The sequence below is a fragment of the Pongo pygmaeus genome, chromosome 23 (genome assembly GCF_028885625.2).
Source record: "Pongo pygmaeus isolate AG05252 chromosome 23, NHGRI_mPonPyg2-v2.0_pri, whole genome shotgun sequence".
NCBI classification, from domain to species: domain Eukaryota; kingdom Metazoa; phylum Chordata; class Mammalia; order Primates; family Hominidae; genus Pongo; species Pongo pygmaeus.
Genome location: NC_085931.1, coordinates 57,329,752 through 57,352,766, shown reverse-complemented (window position 1 = coordinate 57,352,766; position 23,015 = coordinate 57,329,752). Strand labels below are relative to the sequence as shown.

General features: G+C 52.2%; 1 protein-coding gene across 6 annotated transcripts; it reads right to left on the bottom strand.

Annotated features, from left to right (window-relative positions):
* Positions 1-458: 458 nt before the first annotated feature.
* Positions 459-22,279, bottom strand: TRMU (tRNA mitochondrial 2-thiouridylase). 6 transcript variants are annotated; one of them, XM_054469463.2, is made up of 11 exons: positions 21,807-22,279; positions 19,738-19,903; positions 14,008-14,114; positions 10,882-11,004; positions 6,983-7,155; positions 5,271-5,324; positions 5,121-5,187; positions 3,947-4,047; positions 2,205-2,349; positions 1,714-1,796; positions 459-956 (listed from the first exon to the last, which is right to left on the bottom strand). In XM_054469463.2, the coding sequence occupies exons 1-11, from the start codon at positions 21,886-21,888 to the stop codon at positions 792-794; spliced, it is 1,266 nt and encodes a 421-aa protein (XP_054325438.2). In that variant the 5' UTR covers positions 21,889-22,279; the 3' UTR covers positions 459-791. The 6 variants fall into 6 exon arrangements, with proteins under 6 accessions (XP_054325438.2, XP_054325439.2, XP_054325441.1 ...); XM_054469464.2 differs by lacking the exon at positions 1,714-1,796; XM_054469466.2 differs by lacking the exon at positions 21,807-22,279 and having other exon boundaries at positions 6,983-7,096; positions 19,738-19,875.
* Between the last annotated feature and the right edge of the window lie 736 nt (positions 22,280-23,015).

Below are 23,015 nucleotides of genomic sequence, written 5' to 3'. Positions count from 1 at the left end.
AAGGGTGCCCCAGGTCAGGGGACACCCAGTGGGGAGATGGGAGGAGGGGTCAGGATGGACAGTGGGCCCCATGGCAGCCCCCACCCTGACGCACCAGCAAGAACTCAGGGCATCTGGGCAAGGCCCTCTGTGCACTACCTGGCTGCCTCAGGAACCTTCTCACCCAGAGAAGCGGAATGCACCTCTGGTCCCCGCAGGAACCTGTCTCAAGGCACCAACAACACGCTAAGGCTCCAGCCCAGCAAGAGGAAGGGAGCCGAGGACACAGGTCAGTGTCCCGGGCACGTACTCTGTAGTCCAGGACCAGGGACCCCAGCCCTCAGGGTGGAGCAGCTGGGACCTCAGGGAGAGACACGCAGGTTGCCGTGGCTGCATCTGCAGTCCACCTGCCTTTCCAAACCAGGGGGTCAGTGATGTGGAGCCCCCTGGGCCCCAGTGGAGGCAGTGGTCAGACTCCGTGTCCTTGAAATAATGTTTATTCCACGCTGTCCTGGCAGCCCCCTCTGCAGGTCCCCTCTGCGTGCTCTGAGGTGGGAAACTCTCCCTGGGGGCGGTGAAGGGGAACTCGGGCCACCCCACCAGCCAGCAGATGCTCCAGCAGCCCAAGCCCCAGCCTGGAGGTGAGGCTCTTCCTGGGGGTCGCCGGGCCCCCGCAGGCTTTTCAGACCCTCGGCCAGCCCGGTTCCTCTGCTTTGGGCAGCAGCAAGTTGGCCGTTGGGCACCTGGACTGCTCACCAGCCACCCAGCCCTGGGTCCTGCTCTCCAGGTTCCTTCTAGCAGCTCCATCTCTGTCAGAGCAAGGGACTCAGGCCTGGACCATCTTCTGGGCTGTCAGTGGGGCTCTCAGTGGCCACCTCAGCTCTGCACTGGCCCTTCTGGAGTGTGTAGGCAGACGGCCCCAGCCGCAGGATCTTCCCGCTGCCCAGGCACTCGTCCCCCTTGTAGAACACAGCAAACTGTGGGGGAGAGAAACCCTGGCATCAGGGGTGCCACAGGGAGCCAGCCCAGGGCAGATAGGGGCAGAGTGGCCCCCTATGGGGGCCTGGCCTGGCCTGTGCTCGGAGCGCCAGGCGCTGAGCTCCCAGGGTAGCAGGGTTTTGCTGCTGCTGCTGCTGAACAGGAGAGGAGAGGCCTGAGGCACCCAGCGGCTTCACTAGGGAGGGTCTTCAGGGTACCTCTCCCTGAGTGGGACAGTCACAGGGGCCTCTCCTGGGACTCCAGGGACTGGCAGGTCTCTGCAGCCCTTGGGAATGTGGAGCTGTGACAGGAGGGAACATGGTGGCAGCCAGAGGATGCTTCCGCTCCCCTCACCCCAGGTTCCCTTCCACCACTTGCCCCTGGAGAGCCCTCAGACCTGCACACACCAGGTGCCCACCCTCGGAGCTCCCGCACACTCGGCCCACAGAGGCCCTGACCCTCTGCCTCTTTGAGCACAGTCCTCATGCCCCTTCCATTTTCTGTCCTCACTTCTGGGGCCCGGGCAGCAGCTGAGCCGGAACTGGCTGGTTGGTGACACCAGAGTGGAAATCCTCTCACAGTTGTCACTGTGGCAGAAGCCCCCAGGGCAGGGCTGGTGGCACGCTGCCCTCACCAGCTGTGTGACCCGAGCACACCCTATTCCTGGGCCTCAGCCCCTTCCTCTGTAACCCAGATGCCCTGGCAGGGTGCAGAGCAGTACAGTCCTCCCTGTGCTCACCCCCACACCCCACGCACCTGTCCTGTGGCAAGGGCACGCACAGCCTGCACAGCTGTCACCCACACGGTGCCATCTTGATTGAGGGTCAGCACACAGGGCACTGGGTAGAAGAGAGGGGCCCTTGGAGGGGGCACAGGCCTTGCCTGGTCGACCTCAGGCCTTGTGCCCCCAGGGAGAAAGGAGCACCAGCCCACGGGGTCAAGAACCCCCGCTTAGAGGGGAAGGGCAGGGCACCAGCCTGGGCCCTGGGCGCAGCAGGACACTGCGGGGCAGTGTACACACTTGCTTCAGCCCAACACACTGGGGCCTGCCTGCATCTGCTCCCAGCACCCCCAGGTCTCGCTCAGGGCAGGCACAGGACACGGGAGTTCTAAATATTTTAGGTAATCTCCAAATAATCTCCACAATGGGACTTTCCTACCCCAGGGTCTCCCAACCCTGGCCCAAATATGGCCTCAGGAAGCTCAGCTTCAAGGGGCCCGTCCTCAGGAGCCCTCCCGTCAGTCACCTAGTGCCATCTGGTGGCGGAATCGGAAGTGGCACTCCATCATCTTGTCCCGGACCAGTACTGCGGGAGGCTCCTCCGCGATCCAGTGCACGCGGCTGGTCCTCAGCAGGTCCCTGTACAGCGCTGGGTGGTCTGTCCGGGGGGCCTGCAGAATGGAATGCGAAGGTGGGGACGCCAAGGGGCACCTCACCCCAAGGCCGGCCTCAGTGTGGTCCCTGGGAACAACTGTCCTACCAGCATACACACAGGTAACGGTGCCAGCACTGCTCGAAGTGTTCTACCCACAGAAATTCATCTCATCACCCGCCGGGCCTCTGAATCCCCATTTGACAGATGAGGAGACGAAGGCCCAGGAAGGAAGGACCACGTCAGAGTAGGGAAGAGGCAGGGGTGAGATCCGAGCCCATGACAGTGATTGCTGCAGGTTCAAGTCTGACTCAGGCCCTCCACCTGCAACCACCTGTGGGGCGCCAGCACGGCCACCCTCGAGGACTGGTTTTTCTATTCGCAGGGACACAGGCCAGCCACACCACGGGCTTCTCTCTCTCTCAAGGCCACCCCAGGAATTCCTCCACACCCCAAATGGCTGAGGAGAAAGGAGGGACTGGTAGGTGCTGGCTTCCCGCAGGTGCGCCTCAGGACTGGCCCTGGTCTGGGGGGGCCCCAGACACCCTACGTTGGTTCTGAGGCCCCTGCTCCCTGTCACCCACCCATGGCCTCGGGCCATTGAGACCTGGCACCTCCTGGGATTGTGCCAAGCCCTGCCCCTGATACAGGACGAGGAGCATGAAGTTAAGGGCTTTGGGTTCTAAGCAGGCACCAAGACCCGTCCAGGGACACGAGGCCGTTGGTTAACCCTTCTGGTCTTCTCACAGCAAACTGAAAACTAGATCAACTGAAATCTAGATCATTTAATTTATTCGCAGCCAGGCTTTTCACCCCCCAGGTCTTCCTAGTAAGGAGATGTACTGGAATCAGCGGGTGGGGCCTGCTGGCCCCCGCCTGCGTCTAAGAGAAGGCGCCCCAGCATTCGTGCCGGAACACGAGCCGGCAGCCAGGGTGCTGAGAGTGGGCCTTCTCAGCTCTGCGCACCAAGGTGGAGGCTGGGTCATTCAGGGAAGAGGCTGTGCTGAACACGGCCAGCAGCGTCCCCGGCCTGACCCACAGATGCAGCAGCACCCATGTCCTTGCTTTTCGACCCAAGCTGTGACAACCAAAAATGCCTCCAGACACCGGCAAGGTCCCCTGAAGGTGGGGTGACCTTGCCGCCGCCGAGCGGCCCTGCTTTGAGGCCAGGGTCACAGCGCTAAGGGCCCCACTGTGGTGGAAGTGGCTTGGTTTGATCCTGGCTTGGCCATCTGCACCTGCCTGACAACAACTCACTGGATCCTACCATGGTGGGCACCATCCTTGGCACTGAGGCCACGCCCTCTCCACCAGATGAGCCACCCAAGCTCTGGGTGTCGCTGTCCTCTTTCGTAAAATTGGAGAAACTGTATCTGTATATCGGGGTTCAGTGATGATTAAGAGACCAGCACACAACTGAGCCTAATGAATACCTTAAAACTCTCCTGCCACCATGGCCAGTCCCAGGAAAGGCAGGGGACCAAGGACAGGAACAGAGTTAGTCACAGCCTCCAGGAAGCCACGGCTGCTGGAGGCCTTCTCAAGCCCTGGTCCAGAAGCACTGCTGGCCCTGCCAGAACCAGCCCCAGTGCTGTCTCAGAGGCTGACCCACTCACCACAAACACGTCACCCTTGACGCTGTCCTTCTCCACCACGTACCAGGGCTCTCTCAGGCCACCTATGTTTGCTCTCTGGCCCAAGGTATACAGGAACCAACCTACAGAAAGACAGTTTCTCCATGAGGCTGCGCAACAAGTTACAGCCCACATGTCACACCTCTCATGAAGGCAGATGCTGGGAGGGCAGCCCAGAGCAGGCGCAGCAATGGTGTAACTCACTAGGAAGATATGATTCTGCAACCACCAAAGCCAGCCCTGACCAAGCACCTGAGCACATCTCATCATTGTCCAGGCCTGGGCTGGACATAGGATGCAATGGCCACAAAGAAGGCACCTTGTACCCCAGAAGGTGCAGGTTCCAGCTGTATGTGGCTGGGTGCCCTGTGTGACGCCAGGGGCCCTTCTTGCTGAGCCCATGACATAGCTGCACGTCTTAACAGTGTCCATCTAATGCAGTAAGTGCATCAGAGCTACCCCCAGCTGCTCTGTGCACCCTCACAATGTCACAGAGCAGATGGCAAACTCACTGCCTCCCTCCCCTGCAGTGGTGCACACAGGCAAAGAGAATCTCATGGGATTTACCGCCACTGTACTAACCCAACAGTGACTGCACTCTGTCCCCACAGCAGGACTGCACACTGTGACTAACTCGGAGCCGGTCCCCCGACACCAGGCACAGCACAGGCTCACACAGGCCTCACCGCAGTAAGGGTCAGCACATGAGTGAGCCGCACTCCGGCCAGCGCGGACGCCTGATCCCATCACTGCATGTGGTCCTTAATCATTCAAACCATGCCAGGACGTCCACCTGACTCCCTGAATCAGAGTGGAGTTTTGTGTGGTTTACCATTTTCCTTACATAGGAAGGAAATCATTGTTTTTACAGGGACTTGATACGTAACTCACAGAGTATGGTCCTTCCAAGTCAGAGGTGCGCTTTTCATGAACTCCAGCATTTCAGCCGAGGCCACATCTTGAAATGCACACAGCCATCATCAAGGCAACTGTTCCACCCTAGGCCATGCCTGCCTGCCCCCGGCCACCCCACAGAGCCTTCTACAATTCGCCAGCCAAGTGGAAGGGACGACGGGAACTCTGGTCTAGTCTCCCAGAGCTGAAACCCCACAGCTCTAGGCATTTCAGATGACAAGTGGCAGAGTCTGCACCTCACCTTTATGTGTTCCCAGAACCTTATTGTCTTCTATGGAAATAAAGTGACCAGGTCGAGGCTGCAAATACTGGAAAACAAATGTTTCATTACTGATGGAGATCCAGGGCAGACACGCAGCCCCATCTCTTTGTGTCAAAGAGCAGCACTCACCTGAAGAAGGAAATGTTCAAAATTCCTCTTCCCGATGAAACACATGCCCATGCTCTGAAATAAGAAGGCGGCAGCCGTGAGAGGAGCAGAAGTGGGGGTGGCCCACACTGTACCCAGACATCCTGAGCAGGCCCTGGGGCCTCCCGGCCTCACCCCACACTTTGCTTCCAGGGTAGGGGCCCGGCTGCCCACCGGCACCCTCGGCCGCCAGTCACAGCCGGCACACACAATGCCAGAACCTTAGAGAACGCCTCATTGTCTCAGCCCGCAGGGTCTGACCCTGCGCGGCAGAACCTCACACCAGCTGCCCCAGGGAAGAAAGCAGGACCCGGTCAGGTCCTTCAGGCCACTGTCCTGTGAGGAGTGGGGGAGAGACAGGGACCAGAGAAGGGGCAGGTAGCAGGAAAGCCAGGCCTGAAGCTAAGGCCTTAGGGGAGGGCTCCAGGGGAGTCAGAGGAGAGAGGCACCTTCCTCAAGCACATCTACCCTAGCTGGGGAGACTGGGCGGCGTGCACTCTCCACCGTGGCCCCATTAGGGGCTGCATCGTTTACTCTGGTTTGTGTCTCTCAAGACTGCCCTTCCATCCCTGCAGCTCCCACCACAGAGCGACGCTGGAAACGGAAGACAAGAGGAGAGGAGGACGGGCGGTGGGCGTGCTCTTCAGGGAAGATGGCTCTGATGAAAGGTATGGCCGTTTCCATTACCAGGAAGAGACACGAAGGAGCGACAGCTCCCACCGCACTGGCCCCTGAAGAGGCGAGGCTCATCCCACAGCGCCCTCGCCCTCCATCCCCAAGGCCCTCCCACGGGCTTCATCCTAGTTCCGCCAACACTCCGGGTTCTCTCTTTTTGAGACGAGTTTTGCTGTGTTGCCCAGGCTGTCCTCAAACTCCTGGGCGCGCTCGATCCTCCTGAGGAGCTGGGGCCACAGGCAGGCACCCCCACAGCGGCTCCCTGGCTTCTCCTCACCTCAAGGCCTTTGCACTGCCATTCCCTCATCTGGACTTTCCCAGCCCTCTCTGGGACACCGGATCCTCTCCTCCTTCAGGTCTCAGGTTCCATGTGACTTCTTTTGAGGCCGTTTTTGGCATCTCCATTCCCTACTCTCAGACCCCACTGGTGCTTCCCACCCAGGGTCCTACACCTCCCTCCGTAGACATTTTCTAGGTTTACACTGATTGGCCTCCTGTCTGCGTCCCCCACTCGTGGGTGGGCTCCACGGAGGCGAAGATGGAACTGTGTGCATGTCACCACTTCCTCGCGGCCCAGCAGCACGGCGCCCAGAACAGATGGCACCGAACGAGTCTGTGCCGGGCAAGCGGGTGACAGGGCACGTCAGTGTGCAGATGGCGGCACAGCACCTGCCCCTCCAGGGGTCTCGGGGCTGCATCACACTGCCTGGCACTCACCTGGCAGGCAGGCGATCCCAAGAGCACCCTACCAGCTGCTAAGGCTGTGGGGAAAGCTGCCTACCACATAGGGGCAAAGGAGAGGAAAAAAGCAAGGAGTCTCGTATAGCTGCTCCCGGATGTCAGCAGAGCCCTGTACCATGCGCCTGAGCAAACTCCTCCATCTATTGCTCCACGGTCCACCTTTGATGTTAGGTCCTGGAGAAGGGGAAGTGGTGCCGGACCCACAGGCCCAGCTGCTCCGCGCCATGCAGTCAGGAAAGGGAAACAGGCACTAATCAAAGGAAACTGCTCACTCGTACCTCTTTCTTCTGAAGCACATGATGAAGTCTATTCTCAGCAGCGATTTTCTTTACGAACTCTTTCGTTAATCCCCCCAGAGGGAAGATGGTTCTCCTCAGGGCATCCTGGGAAACCTGGCTGAGAAAGAAGGTCTGGTCTTTAAAGCTGTCAGCTGCCTGGAGGAGTTTTACCGCTGCCAAGAATAAAGAACAAAAGATGTTGCAGGAATAAAAATAATGATACTTCACTTTCAACAATGTCCTTCTGTTCACTTAGACAGACTACCCCTAGCCTGTCAGAGGCAGAGATCAACACTCAATAGCAACTACTAGGGAAAAGACCGCCACTGGGGTTAATGTAAGAAAAATTCGCACCTCCAAAAAAAAAAAAAAAAAAAACAAGGATTTTATATGACAAAGAAATTATTCCAGCTCATACTTCAGATTATAGTATTTTCAAAGATGAAACATCGCATGAAAAAATGTTCTCAAGTGATAAGAAAAAAAAAAAAAAAAACACCTAAAATAAATTCAGCCAAATCTTGGAAAATGGAGTAAGCTAGCCGCTGGCAGAAAATTCCACTGATATAGTGTCAGCTGTGCCTTCTTCCAACAACCACAGGATGTATTTGTGCCACAGTGGGTTCAAGGACTCTACACTGTCCAGGTTCACTGCCCGGCGGCCAGCACACGCCTCCAGGAGCGCCCTACCTGTTGAACATATTAGCTTTCTTAGTAAAAACGTTTTTGTTTAGAGTCTCAGCTGACATCTGTTAGGTGCCCCTGCAGTTCCTCCGACATTCCCTATGTGATTGTAAAGAACCATTTCTGGCTTTAAGGCAACGGAGCAGAGGTGTGAGTAAACCTGGCTTAGAACTGTCCAGCTCTCCACTTTCAAGTTCAATGATCAATGGCAAAAAACTAAGACAAACGTCAGTTTTCTGGCTTCTTTCAATCTTTCTCATAAACTTCTCCTTTCGAGTTACACTCAGAGCACACCACATGCCATAATGGTCAGACAGCACACGTACCCTTCCTGGCTTGGCAGAGCCACGCGTACAGCACACACTCTGTGTAGCTAGTGTTTTCCATCTGCTGATTCCCACGTTAGCCGTGAGAGGGAGAATTCTCCCCACGTTACAGAGGGGAAACTGGAACAGGCCCAGTTCATTACATATGACTCGCCCAAAGTGATGCAGGTGGAGGTGGCGGGGCTGGAGGCTGCCCAGCCTCCTGAGTCCCACTCCCTTACTTGGCAGGTACAAACAGCAGAACTGAGTGACAAGTGAGACCAAGTTCAGCCGACCAGTCGCCATGGAAGCAGAGCACTTTGCAGAGTCCACTTTTTTTTTTTTTTTTCTTGAGATGGAGTCTCGCTCTGTCGCTCAGGCTGGAGTGCAGTGGCGCATCTTGGCTCACGGCAATCTCCGCCTCCTGGGTTCAAGTGATTCTCCTGTCTCAGCCTCCAGAGTAGCTGGGACTACAGGCACGTGCTACCATGCTCGGCTAATTTTTTTTTTGTATTTGTAGCAGAGACGGGGTTTTACCATGTTGGCCAGGCTGGTCTGGAACTCCTGACCTCATGATCCGCCTGCCTTGGCTTCCCAAAGTGCTGGGATTACAGGCATTAGGCACCGCACCTGGCCTCAGAGTCCACTTTCAATCCCAAACTAACTGCAGTCAAACACTGCATGTGTGTAAAAGCCTCAGAAAACTAGGAGCCATTTGCATTTTCTCCTAGTTCTGAGTCATTTTAAAACAAACTAAAAATCTATGATTTTCAAAAAAGCAAGCTGGCGACCCTGACTGAACTACCGTGGAGGACAAGCACAGAAAGGAGTGAACAGCGTTTGGAGGAGGCTGCCTGTGCTGGAGCCTCGCTGACACGCCGGCTCCCATGCTGGCTCTGCCAGGCCGGTGGTAGCACGCGGTGTGGGGGAAAATCGGCCCAGTCACAGGCCAGGCCTAGGAGCGCCTGTCTCAGGTGCTGACCCACCCTGAGCCCAGGCCGTCCGCTGCCCCTGCAGGTGCTGTCCCCAGAGACCCAGGCCGGGCCAGGGCAACTGAAGAAGAACGAAATGAGAACCTTGAGTGTGCCTACAAAACCCAGTGAAAGCCGAGACACCGTGGCACCATCAGAACTCCCACATGCCACACGCACTCAACAGAACGCATCCATCAGCACTGTCACAAGTTTCCGAGGGCACGTGGCCTATAATAAAGGTCGATGGTTCTGCAGGGCACACACTGTTCTAGGAGATAAGCAGGCGCATCTATTCAACATGGAAATTAACCTTCCATCTCCTCAGGCCCCGTAAATGCACAATTACTTGGTGAATTCCACCCTGGAGTTCCCAAGTGGCAGGACTCTGCATTCAAACCCATGTCTTCCTGAAATGGGGGGCTGTCTTACGGGAGTGGGCTGCTCTTCTCTGGGCTCAAGTCAGTACAGTTACCTGATCACCCTCTGGCATGAGGAAGGAAGGAGAGGAGGGAACAGAGGGCGGCAGACGACTGTTGGCACACTCAGGGCTCCCTTGACCAAGCACAGCCCCACCCCATCACTGCAGCCTTCAGGATGGGCTCAGCAACGCTGAGGAAAGAACTCAGCTGGGGCCTGACCCAGCAGAAGCAGAAGCAGCAGGGGCTGGGTAGTGAGCGGAAGTGCACTGAAATCCAGTTGTGCCACCCGAGGGACCCAGGTCAGATGGCTTTATCCGGGCCTCGGTTTCCTCATCTGTGAAACGAGATGAGAGCACACACCTCATGGACTGCTAAGAGGAGCGATGTGAAACGTGTGAGGCCGGGCTTGGTGGCTCACACCTGTAATCCCAACATTTTGAGAGGCAGAGGTGGGAGGATCGCTTGAGCCCAGGAGTTCAAGACCAGCATGGACAACATAGTGAGACCTCATCTCTATGAAAAAATGAAAAAGCCGAGCACAGTGGCACACACCTGTGGTCCCAGCTACTTGGTGGGGCTGAGGTGGGAGGATCACTTGAGCCCAGGAGGTGGAGGCTGCAGTGAGCCAAGATTGGGCCACTGTACTCCAGCCTGGTTGACAGAGTGAGATCCTCTCTCAAAAAAATAAAAAAAAAAATAATAATTAAAAAAGAAATGTGTGTATGTAAAGCCCTGCCCCAGCCCCAGAGAACCCTATTCCCCAGATGGCGGGACAAGGCTCCCTCCAACATCTGAACTTCTGGACAGAGAAGCAATGCTGCCCTTCAGGGGTCCCCCACTGATGGACACTCCCTGCAGAAACACGGCTCTGAGCTCCACTTGGTTTTTCACTTAATACAGGGAATTCCTCTTTTCTACACACAAATGTACACCAGGACAAGCCAGCAGCTTCCCAGCTCACTGTCTGCCATTGACTTTTTTCTAGAAAGGTGAAACTTGGCTCCCTAACACGCATAAATGAATGTGTAAATACGGCTACAAAGCCTGACTGCTGAGCCTATGCGATCCACAGCAGATCCCATGCTCACAGCACATCCTGTGCTCACAGCACATTAAAAGTCTGCCTGAACCGCACGCCCTTGAGAACTTGTTGCTAAGTACAGGGCCTTGGCTAGACTGACAGCACCCCAATTATCACTGTCAAATATTTACCCAGATATTTTTGGAACATTCACATCACCAACACACAGTGTCGAGAGCTGGATTATCAGTATCTCATGTCATTTTCCACCAGCCCTCACCATGGCTGGCAGGGACACTGCTACTACCCAATCACAGGCCCTCTGGGAAAATGTCCTCTTGGTAACCGCACCTTTTCAAATGTGAATCCCATACAAGCTACACTGGAGCACAGAGGGAGGGGTGGCAGTGATCCTCAGGCACAACCCACTGTCATTCCTCAAAAGATTTCACTCTGTTCACAAGAATTCAGCTCTGACCTGGGCACATTAACTTACCATTTCTAACTTCAAACCGATTTCTGAAAAGCCCTTCTGGCTTCTTAATGTGCTTCTGCTCAAAGACTTCTTCATCTTCCAGTGAAGTTCTTGCGTAGTGACCTGTGGCAATGGCATCTGCCCCTGTGAGGTTTTTAGAACACAAGGATCAGGTTTTAGACTCATACTCGCAGGCCTTGATCAGCATAAACCAAGGCACAAAAGAAGAGTATAGACCCCAAGTCTTAGGCTGAGGGGCTGCACAATCCACCCTGCACCCAAACATAGAGATCCTAGGGAACAGAGGCACACATCCAATTCCATCAAACAAGCAGCCTTGAACTCTTAAGCTGATACAACCTTGCTACTTAAACTGTTATTGCACCTTTAAGAGCCTTTCCAAAGTTAATTTCTGGCTTAAGGAAACAGTCTGGAATGCACAGAAAGATTTAAACACAAAATATTCATTTCAGGGTTTGTGATAATACCAAGGGAGGCCAGGCACGGTGGCTCATGCCTGTAATCCTAGCACTCTGGGAGGCCGAAGCGGGCAGATGATTGCTTGTGCTCAGGAGTTCAAGACCAGCCTGGGCAACACGGTGAAATCCCACCTCTACAAAAAATACAAAAATTAGCCAGGCGTGGTGGGGCACACCTGTAGTCCCAGCCACTTGGGAGGCTGAGGTGGGAGGATCACTTGAGCCTGGGAGGTCGAGGCTGCAGGAAGCCGAGATTGCACCACAGCACTCTAGTCTGGGCAACAGAGCAAGATGCTGTCTCAGGAGAAACAAACAAACAAAAATGAACCAAAATGTTCAACACTGGGAGAATGTGAAGTGAATGACAATGCACTGCCATAACAACGGGGGTCCTTACAGAGAATGTTTACTAACACGGGAAAACGCCTGGCACTGTTCAGCAGGGCGAGGATGTAACACAATGATTCCGCGGTTTGTACTGTACAGAAACAGTTGAAGAAAAATCTCAGGTCTATTCCTTTGATTCTGAGAGTGAAATTATAGGTGTTGTTTCTCCTCTTTTAAATTTTCTGTAATAAATGTGTATTATTTTCATCAGAGTGAAGAATCATCCAGCACACTGTTTCTTCTTTTCATATTACACAAAGCCAAAGAGCCTAACAAGGTGCATACGAGTCTAGAACCTTTTCATTGTGTAAAAATTCCAGATATTTGGGCCAGGCGCAGCGGCTCACACCTGTCATCTCAGCATTTTAGGGGCCGATGTGGGTGGATCACTTGAGGTCAGGAGTTTGAGACCAGCCTGGCCAACATGATGAAACCCCGTCTCTACAAAAAAAGTACAAAAATTAGCTAGACATGTTGGTGGGCACCTGTAATTCCAGCTACTTCGGAGGCTGAGGCAGGAGAATTGCTTGAACTCAGGAGGTGGAGGTTGCAGTAAGCCGAGATCGCACCACTGCACTCCAGCCTGGGAGACAGAGTGAGACTCCATCTCAAAAAAAGAAAAAATTACAGATATTTAGTATTGCAAGAGACTTTTATGAAAGGTGCAGCAAAATGGATTCCATCCTGGACCAACCACACTAGCTCAATGTAAACAGAAGACACAGCAAGAATTAGCTGCTGCATATTAACGACCTGAAAAAGGCACTTTAGAAACACATGATCTCATCTTGACTGAGTTTCTCATAGAGAAAACAATCCACTTTACATCTATGTCCTTAAACAACAGCACTTATACTAGAAAAAGCGCAGGATGCCTCTGAGAAGCGCGGTGAGTTCAGAAGTCTGGGCGTCATGTCCTCTCATCCTGTGCTGCACGGTTCACGCCTTTCTTCCAGGTGTGGAAACATTCACTGCAGAAGTTCCTTCCACAGCGTGCCTGGCAGCCAGCCACCTAGGGGCTCCCTAAAAAGCTTTCGTGACACAGAGCTTAGTGCTCTCCAAAGGCAAGCCTTCCCTTCCTGAACAGCTGCCTGCGCCTCCACCCCAGGGAACTCTTTCTCCTGCCAGTCCTAACTCTGTCCGCTGGTGTCACAGAAAGAGCGTCATCCTAACTCACACACTTGACCGCTGCCACTACGACCCAAAGTAATTTCAACAGTTCAGGGAGGACATATTTCCGGATACCCTGAAAATAAAAATCAATTCACATTCTATCAGTCTATCACTCTTTTCCTGAATAACTAATACGGTCTAACCAGGACAGACCACAGGGGACGCATCACCCCTTCCTAGACATTCTATGATCATCAAAGTGAGCTCCGTCTGTTCTGGCTTTGACAAAAGACATCACACTACTGGCTCAGTCAGCTTGGGGGCACCTAAATCCCCCAGATTTTCCGCACATTCAATGGCAACCAAGCTAGGTCTTTCCAATCTTGTCCTAGGAGAATTACTGAACCTAGTTAGCAAACTTTGCATTTATCTCTATTAAGTTTCATGTTTTTGGTGTTAGCCCAGTGTTGAAATTTAAGATTTTTCTTTTTGATTTTTTGTTTTTGTAGGCGTTTGTTTATTCCTAACTGCACAAACTAACTTTCATCATCATCATCAACTCAGCTTTAGGTTGCTCATATATCGAATCTGCAAGCCTAGTCTACATCATTGCTGAAAGCGCCGACACTACTGGGCCCCTGGCTTACAATGGTATCTCGTAGCTACACACAACACGGTGAGCTGCAGTGGGACAGAGCAAACCAAGAAGCCCAAGCCAGAACTTCAGAAACTCGTTATGGTGACCCCAGTGGCAGGGGACAGGAAGAAGAACCTAAAATTCATAAAGCATAGCCACAGACATCAAAAGGTGGTCTAAGCAAGCAATTCAGTATCAGGAGGTTCCACAAGAAGAAACAGGCTTAGGCACAGGGGCTCACGCTTGTAATCTCAACACTTTGGAAGGCCGAGGCAGGAGGACTGCTTAAGGCCAGGAATCTGAGACCAGCCTGGACAATATAGTTGTGACACCATCTCCACAAAAAATTAGCCACCATGGTGGCACACCTGTGGTCCAAGCTACTCAGGCGCCTGGGGTGGGACAATCTCTTGAGCCCAGGAGGTCGAGGCTGCAGTGAGTCATGATCGTACCACTGTAATCCAGCCTGGGTGACAGAGCGAGACCCTGTCTTTTTAAAAAAAAAAAATGTTTTAAACCCAAATTACTTACCAAGATTATCCACAGCATAATGAAAAAAGCAACTGAATTTGATGTGCTTGTTGCAAACTATGTCAGGATTGGGAGTCCTTCCTTTTTCATACTCATTCAAAAAATCACTAGAATAAAAGAAAATGACTTCAGTTCCAAGTGTGAAACAGTCCTCAAAAAAAAAAAAAAGTTCACTAAATTGCTTGTTTAATGTAGAATTTCTCCTTGTCATACCAAAGCTATAATTTTCTGCATAACAGGAGAGCTTCAGTCATCGAACATTTGTTTATAACCTGCTGCATGGGCCACCTGACAAGGTGTTACTCTTTGCCACTACGGCTCAGGAGCCACCGTCTCTGTGTAGGCTCACAGGGCTTACGGGGTCAGGAGTGGGGAGTGGCCGTGAGGGTCTCACTAAACCCCTGCCTCTGGGACTCCTCCAACACAGCAGGGCTTAGGTGAGGAAGAGAAGATGCCTGAGTGACAGTGGAAATGAAATCCTCTAGACTTCCACTGCAGAGTTGTGGTGCTATGCTATGTATTGGCTTTCATCCACAGTTCCTGGCTTGTAACTCCCATAGTCCCTGTTATTTTTTTGTTGTCATGCTGAGTGCGGTGGGCCTCAGGGACGGGCCTCTGACCTCGCCCCTGTTAGTCCTTTGCTGTCATGCTGGGTGCGGTAGGCCTCAGGGTCGGGCCTCTGACCGCCTGCCCTCCTTTCACTGCAGCTTTTTTTTCTTTTGAGACGGAGTCTTGCTGTGTCATCCAGGCTGGAGTGCAGTGGCATGATCTCGGCTCACTACAACCTTCGCCTCCCAGGTTTAAGTGATTTTCCCACCTCAGCCTTCCGAGTAGCTGTGATTACAGGCGCGCAGCACCATGCCCAGATAATTTTTGTATTTTTAGTAGAGACAGGGTTTCACTATGTTGGCCAGGCTGGTCTCCAACTCCTGGCCTCAAGTGATGTGCCCGCCTCAGCCTCCCAAAATGCTGGAATTAGAGGCGTGAGCCACCGCACCTGGCCCACTGCATCCTTTTCTCTTTTTGTAGAGATGAGGTCTTGCCATGTTGCCCAGGCTGATACTGAACTCCAGGCCTCAAGCAATTCTCCTGCCTCAGCCTCCTAAAGTGCTAGGATTACAAGCGTCTACCTTTCTGACTGTGGGTCTTAAGAACCTCCCCAGAGACAGTCCCACTCTATATCCTGGGGGAAGGAATGGCGATGTCATGAAGCCTCCATAAAAACCCAAGAGTACTGGGTTCAGAGAGCTTCTGCACAGCTACACTTGTGAAGGCTCCTGGAGGGTGGTCCCCAGGGAGGGTGTGGACACTCCATGACCCTTTCCCCATACCTCACCCGACCCGTCTCTTCATCTGTATCCTTTGCAACATCCTTTATAATAAACTGGTAAATGTTAAGTGTTTTTCTGAGTTCTGTGAACCAATCCAGCAAATTATTAATAATTGAACCCAAAGAGGAAGTTATGGGAATCCCAACTGGAAGCCAGTTGGTCATAAGTTCTAGAGGCCCATACTTTCGACTGCTGTTGTGGAGGGAGTCTGTCTTGGGGACTGAACCCCCAACCTTTGGGATCCAGCACTATCTCCAAGTAGATGGTATCAGAACTGCATCAGAGGACACCCAGTTGGTGTCCACTGCTTGGTGTATGGGGAAAATCCTTCACACCTTTGTCACAGAAGCCTTCTTCTGTGAGGATGACTGCCGTGATGAGAAGAGAGAAGAAACACAGTCAGAGGCTTCCCTACACAAGGGCTCCATGAGCCATTCTGCAATCTCAGCCTGGGATTCTGGGTCACTGGGCAAATATACCAAAAATACTTTCCTCACGTGACAAACACACACTTCTGAGAACCAGCAAACTCTTGGGTGCTTAAAGTGGATCAGGCTATCCTAATTCAGTGAACTTCTGCTCTAACAGACTGACTGAACGTGGGAAAAAGATGCCATGATACCAGCAAAACTTAGCAAGAATTTCATAGTCTTTGAGGATTCACTTCAAGAGGGTTATGATGCCTATTTTGGGAGTTTAAAAATGGGTGTATTTTTGGTATAAGTGATTTTTTTCATTTAACCTAAAACTCTCTATTAATCAACAAGGGTTAAAAAAGCCAATGCTGATCAAGAGGGTTGTGTTATGCAGACAGATCACGGATCTGCACAGGGTCAGAGGTTCCTTGGATATCTTCCACTTTAGCAGGCACCAAAGTGTTTTCCTACTTCTCGCTCCCCCTAGAAGTTCATAAAAACTCATGTTTTTCCACATTTGCAACAACACTTGATATTATTACACTCTTTCCATTTTGCTTTAATTATTAGAAAGTTATCAGGAAGCTCATTAAACTACAAACTACTTAAGGTGCAACCTGTGTCTATGTCCTAGACCCAACAAACTTTCTATATCACGTTCATCAATAAATGTTGAAGAGGCTGAACATTTAAATCAGTTTCTGAAAAGACATACTGTTAACCCTTTCCTAAACAGCAGATGGGAAGGCGTGTGTTTTGGCATTAGCAAAAACAATGGAGTAGCCCAGCCTCTTCTCTCACTGGAAAGAAGAGAAGCCTTTCATGTGCTTTGGGAGGGAAACAGAGATTTAAAAGACTCAGCAGCTAAAACATATCCGGACTCTGATCCTTGAAGGCCAGTGGGTCTTGAATGAAAGAATGCAAAAGAAATTTCTGAGCTAGAGAGCCCTACTAGAGAAGTGAGTCTTCGGCGGAAAGACCAATGCCTCCATGGGCAGCTGGTACTAGGTGAGGACAGAGGGGCAGGCTGGCTGGAGCCTGGGGCGAGCTCGGGGGCAGCCCCAGAGATGGGAAAAGACTCTACCCGGCCACCTCCTTCTCTCAGTCCCTATCAAGCAGTGCCAGAAGGCGGCAGCAAGCACTGGCCTGGAAAGCTGAGTTTTAATCCCAGCTCCGCTCCTAATTCTGGGTTTTAATCCCAGCTCCGCTCCTAATTCTGGGTTTTGATCCCAGCTCCGCTCCTAATTCTGGGTTTTGATCCCAGCTGCGCTCCTAATTCTGGGTTTTGATCCCAGCTCCGCTCCTAATTCTGGGTTTTGATCCCAGCTGCGCTCCTAATTCTGGGTTTTGATCCCAGCTCTGCTCCTAATTCTGGGTTTTGATCCCAGCTGCGCTCCTAATTCTGGGTTTTGATCCCAGCTCTGCTCCTAATTCTGGGTTTTAATCCCAGCTCTGCTCCTAATTTGCCATAGTATTCAAGTCACTCTTCCTATCTGGCCTCAGCTGAGCTAAACTTCAAAAATCACGTCCACTCGTACATTCTGAAAAAGCTGTGCTAGCAGGTGAAGTGTAAGCTCACTTGCATTCCCTGTTGTCACCTCAAACTCTACAGTACTCAGAGGAATCCCCTAAACCGGCTTTCTCCAGCCACCCAGCCTTGATCTTGAAACTACTGCTGACTCCTCTCTGGTCTCCCACACACATCAGTCCCTAAGACTCATCACACCTTTTCTCAAAGAAAGACCCTGACAACCCCCCATCACCAGCACAGCTGAAGTGCTTATTAAAGCAAATTCCAGGGCCGCCCCCAGACCTCAGTCCAGGTCTGTGTTTAACAAGCACCTCAGATCTACTGCCCGGTGGACTTGTCCTCTGGGTCCAACAAGCCAGCCCTCACCTTCCACTCCCACACTCCCTCCCCATGAAGTCCAAATCTCCAGCAACAGCACTTCCTAAGACTCTCTGCCTTTGGTCTTCTCCCAGATCTATCCTATATTTGGCTGCCACACTCTTTTTTTTTTCTTATGTCCCCGAGAAAACTGCAGAAGTTTTTAATGTATTTATCATGCATTCTACAGATAAGTTTTTAATTTATCATGCATTCTACAGATAACTTTCCCCAGAAGAATTCAGCCATCAGTTTTGTCCATGTTGTTAATATATACGACACCCATATGTTATAGCATAGAGTCACAGAGGGTTCATATTCAAGCTCTTCCGTCGATTATTTAGGTGACCATAGTCAATTTACTTAATCTCTCTAAATTTCGTTTTATTGTTATTTCAATGGTTTTTGGGGAACAGGTGGTGTTTGGTCACATGGATAAGTTCTTCAGTGGTGACTTCTGAGATTTTGGTGTACCCGTCACCCAAGCAGTGGACATTGTACCCGATGTGTAGTCTTTTATCCCTCACCCCAGAGTCCATTATATCATTTTTATGCCTTTGCGTCCTCATAGCTTAGCTTCCCAGACTCATCTTTTTAATAATGAAAATAAAAATAGCGGGCTGGTGTGGTGACTCACGCCTGTAATCCCAGCACTTTGGGAGGCTGAGACGAGTGGATCTTCTGAGGTCAGGAGTTTGAGACTAGCCTGGCCAACATGGTGAAACCCTGTCTCTACCAAAAATACAAAAATTATCTGGGCGTGGTGGTGCATGCCTATAATCCCAGCTACTTGGGAGACTGAGGCATGAGAATCGCTTGAACCTGGGAGGCAGAGGTTGCAGTGAGCCGAGATCGTGCCACTGCACTCCAGCCTGGGCAACAGAGCGAGGCTCCCTTCCAAAAAAAATAGAAAAGAAAAACAGCTATGTTTATTGACTGCTTACTAATATACCAGGCATACATACTAGAACCTAATCTCACTTTATTCTTACATAACCCTGTAAGGTATCAGTGTTATCCTCATTTTAAAGATGAGAAAATTGAGGCTTAGAAAAGTCAAGTATCTCTTCTGGGTCTTTGTTGGCAGGAAAAAAAAAAGAATTTTTTTCAATTAAAAAAACAAAGTCAAGTAAATTGCCCAAGATCATATAATAAGCTACTGTCAGGACTCAACCCAAGGCTTTTCTGCCACTAAAGCCCACTCAGGCAGGGGCAGCCTGTCCCACGCACATGGCCTGCTGTGTCAGACACCTTCGACAACTGCCCGACATTCATCACAGTCAGGGCTCACCAGAGGACGAGCCCTACCGCTCCTTCCACTGCAGGAACAAAAGTCCAGCCAGACTTTACAACGGTCCTGAAATACACAATCAGCATTTCTTCTCTTCACGCTGCTCTCGTTACCCCATTTGGAGTGCCTTCTCTACTCCTTTGTTTGCAACCCCTCCTCCCCCATGAAGCCTTCTTGATTACTCCACAGTGCACATTTCTCCCTCCTCTGGGTTCAGTGATTGACAGCATCACTCTCACCTCTTGTGAAGATAATGTCCTCCCAACTAGACTGTAAACTCCTACAGAACCAGGTCACAGTGCAGACATCTTAATGTTCCTAGATGTGGCACACGCCTAGCACACAACACTTAATTATTGGGATTATATTGGATTTTAGAAAAGTTTTTGTTTGTTTCTTGTTTTCAGAGGCAGAGGCCATGTATCACCTCTTTCTCAGAAATCCCCTAATCGCTGACCCACACAGCACACAGGCATTGGTGCTCACCTTCCAGGGGAGCCCTCAGCCTTAGCTCCCCTATCCTAACTGGGCAACAGAAACAGCTCAAGGTCCAAGAAAGCATTAAAGAGACTTCAGGCAAGTGGCAAAATGACAGGAGTGAGAGAGCTGGGTGTGCTGTGGGGTCCAGGCCTCACCTCTAACACAGAGCCCCGAGGGTGGCTGAGGCCTCCTGCAGTCTTCAGCACCACCATGGAGGGAGAGCGCTGGGCTGCAGAGGTGTCTGTCTGTCTGATTACTGCGATCCTTTCACTGCAAGGATCCACAGTGTGAGGAAGCCTCCTTTGTGCTGTGATCTGCACTCACCTGAACACATCGTTCCAATACTCCTTTACGTAGGACACTTGATGGAAAGGGATGTCTAAGATCTGGCAAACTCTGTAAGCGTCTTCACAGTCTTTGTCGGCAGTACAGACCCCATGTTCATCCAGTGAGTCCCAGTTCTTCATAAACACCCCTGTCACCTGGTAACCTGGGGGCGGGAAGGTCAATTAAAGAGAATACATAAATCAACCTTCGGCAAAACGGCAGTGATTTCTGAGCTCTGAGAAGTTCCCTCCACGCTGTGCTCCTGTGCCTCTGTGCCTGGCCTGCCTGGCAGTCCCTGCTTTGCCATGTGGCTTCAGGGATCCGGTTTTCATCTTGGTGCCTGAGTCCCCAAGATGAACGAGGTGGTATTTTCTCATCTTTGTGTCCCCATCTATGTATCAGCACAATACCTAGCAGGAGGGGCTTAGCCAATGTGTGTGGAATACACGAAGGAATAGTTGAAACTCAACAAAATTTTTCAAAGCACCATTCAGTTATCAAAAAAGGAAACTCTCTTCAAAAGTTATTTCTAGTTACCATCTAAGACTTAGATTCTAAGGCATCAGATATAAAGATAATTAAAATTTTCGATATTTTGTAAGAGCTGTACCACCTAGTTTATGACCCATTTTCTACCTTTTCGATTGTAACAAAATATTCACCCAAATATTGGAAAGGCCAATTTTAGCTCTACACCACCTTAGCAAACTACACAGGTGCCGACCCTGTAGGAGAAAGCTGGTTCTTTTAGGTAGGCTGAATGTAATGAAAGACAGGGCAAATGACTGCTGAAGAAGGCTTCATATAGTACCCAAAACAACAGAAATTTGAAAAGCTTTGCCAAAACTACACCACCACACGCGAAAGACCACCCCCATCCCAGATCAACCAGACTAATGTTGTCTACCTAATAGTCTAAAGCCCCTGGTATAGCATCTTCCATAATTAGGGCTAAACGTGCTCCTCTCCTTCCATCTCCATCTGGCCAGAACCAGCCCACACTTGCGGGCCTCTGTGATTCTGCCTGCACTGCTGACTCTGCCGGGAGGGCCGCCTCCACCTCCAAGTCTCTGCTTAGTGACATCCTACTCTTCTTTCGACTCAGCTGAACACCTCCATCTCTAGGATGCTTTCCTCCACTCTCCCTTCCTCACAACTATTTCTGCTTATGGTCCGCCTACCCTTCTCCTTGACACTTACTGTACCTACCATAATAGCTATAGTTATTAACAATATAAACTAATAGCCACTACTGTTTTCTGCGTACCTCGTATGTGCTGGGCACGCACTCATCAATATGTATTATGTCATCTAATCCCTCCAGTCACCCCGTGAAGCAGGTGTTAGCCGAATTTTACAGGGGACGGCTTAATTCACTCGCCCAAAGTCAGGAACCAAAGATGGCGCAAAGCAGAGCTCCACAAACGTGACTGTGAATGAGGCCTCCCGCGGGGAGCCACACAGGTGAAGTTAAACAAGTGCTCATTTCAGCGCTGGGCCCGAGGAATCCTAAGCACCCGTGGGGCTCCGTTTAGATGCCGGAAGAAATGCAAATGCTCCTGGAGAAAACTTTGTCCTCCAGCGAGCGGAGAACACAGGAGACACTGAACAAGCAGACCCGCCGCGCGGCAGCTGTCCGTCTGCTGAGTGGGGAGGACAAGGACCTCCCACCAGGCGGCCACAGCGTGTGCAGAGGTCAGGCCTCCGGCCCGGCGATCCCAACCCCCCTCACCAGTCTCCGCGGTCTCACAGGTGAATGTGGACGCCGCAGACCCGTGAGAAACCCTCCCCTCCTCACCCCACCCCGGCCCGCCGGCTTCTCACTGTGGGGGGAGGCGCGGAACCGCTCCCAGGTAGTCGGAGCTGCAGCCGCGCACACCTCCGACTACGCAGGTGGAGGGCGAGGAGCCTCCGAACCAAAGTCGGAGGACGGGGTGTCCTCCTGCCGACCCGCGCGCAACCAGCGGCCCAGGGAGGGAGGAGACCTGCCCAACGCTACGAGGGACGGGGACAGGTTTTCGAGGACACATTCGCTCGGGGGCGGGCGGGGGCCTCGGCCGCCTCACCTCTCCGCCTCAGCAGAAGCGCGGCCACGGCGCTGTCCACGCCGCCGGACAGGGCGCACACGACGTGCCGCACCGCCTGCATCCGCGAGCCGCCCAACTTCTCCACCTGCCGCTACCGCCGCTTCCGCGCCTTGCCGGAAATCCCGCCCCGGCCGTAGGGTCCGCGCTCGTGGCCCGGCCGGAAGCTGCGGCCGCTCACCCGCGTTCCGTCCGGCCCTCCCCTCTCTGGCGGTCGTGTTCACCTAGCTCCGGCCTGCGCTCACCATTGAGGCTCCACCGACCCGCGGGGCGCCGAGACTCTGTCGGGCCGCGAGGGGCTGGCTTTTCTTGGAGCCGCCGCCTTGCCCTCCCCACCCGCGCCCCGGCCTCACTGCTCTTCTTCTGCGCTGTAAACCAAAAATAAAATTCTAAGCCCCCAGCCAGCCGTTGGAGGCCTCCTCTCGGCCAAGGGCGTCCTAGAGGGAACCTGAACCGCGAGTCCGGGCTCTGATGGGAAAGGCCGGATGGGACCCGCCTCACTAGACCCTCCTCCCTTTGGAATTCGGACCAGCATTAACGTCAAAACTGACTTAAGACTGTCTGGGCGGACTCTCCGTAGCAATAGGATACCGACATGACAGATGGCAGGCCCTGAAAGATATCGAAGTATTTTACCTCAAAAATATATTAATTTTAATTTTAATTTAATTTTTTTGAGATGGAGTCTCGCTCTGTCGCCCAGGCTGGAGTGCAGTGGGCGCGATCTCGGCTCACTGCAACCTTCACCTCCAAGATTCAAGCTATTCTGCCGCCTCGGCCTCCCTAGTAGCTGGGATTACAGGCGCCCACCACCAAGCCCAGCTAATTTTTGTATTGTTAGTAGAGACAGGGTTTCACCATATTTGCCAGGCTGGTCTCTCACTCCTGACCTCAAGGGATCCGCCCACCTCGGCCTCCCAAAGTGGTGGGATTACAGGTGTGAGTCACTGACCCCGGCCCAGAAAATCTTTGAATCCACCCATGACCTGGAAGCCCCACCCCACCTTCGAGTTGTCCCACCTTTCCGGAACCAATGTTACATCTTACATGTATTGATTTATGGCTTATGTCTCCTTAAAATGTACGAAACCAAAAGCTGTAGCACGACCACTTTGAGCACGTGTTCTCGGGATCTCCTGGGACTATGATATGGGCCACCGTCACTCATATTTGGCTCAGAATAAATATCTT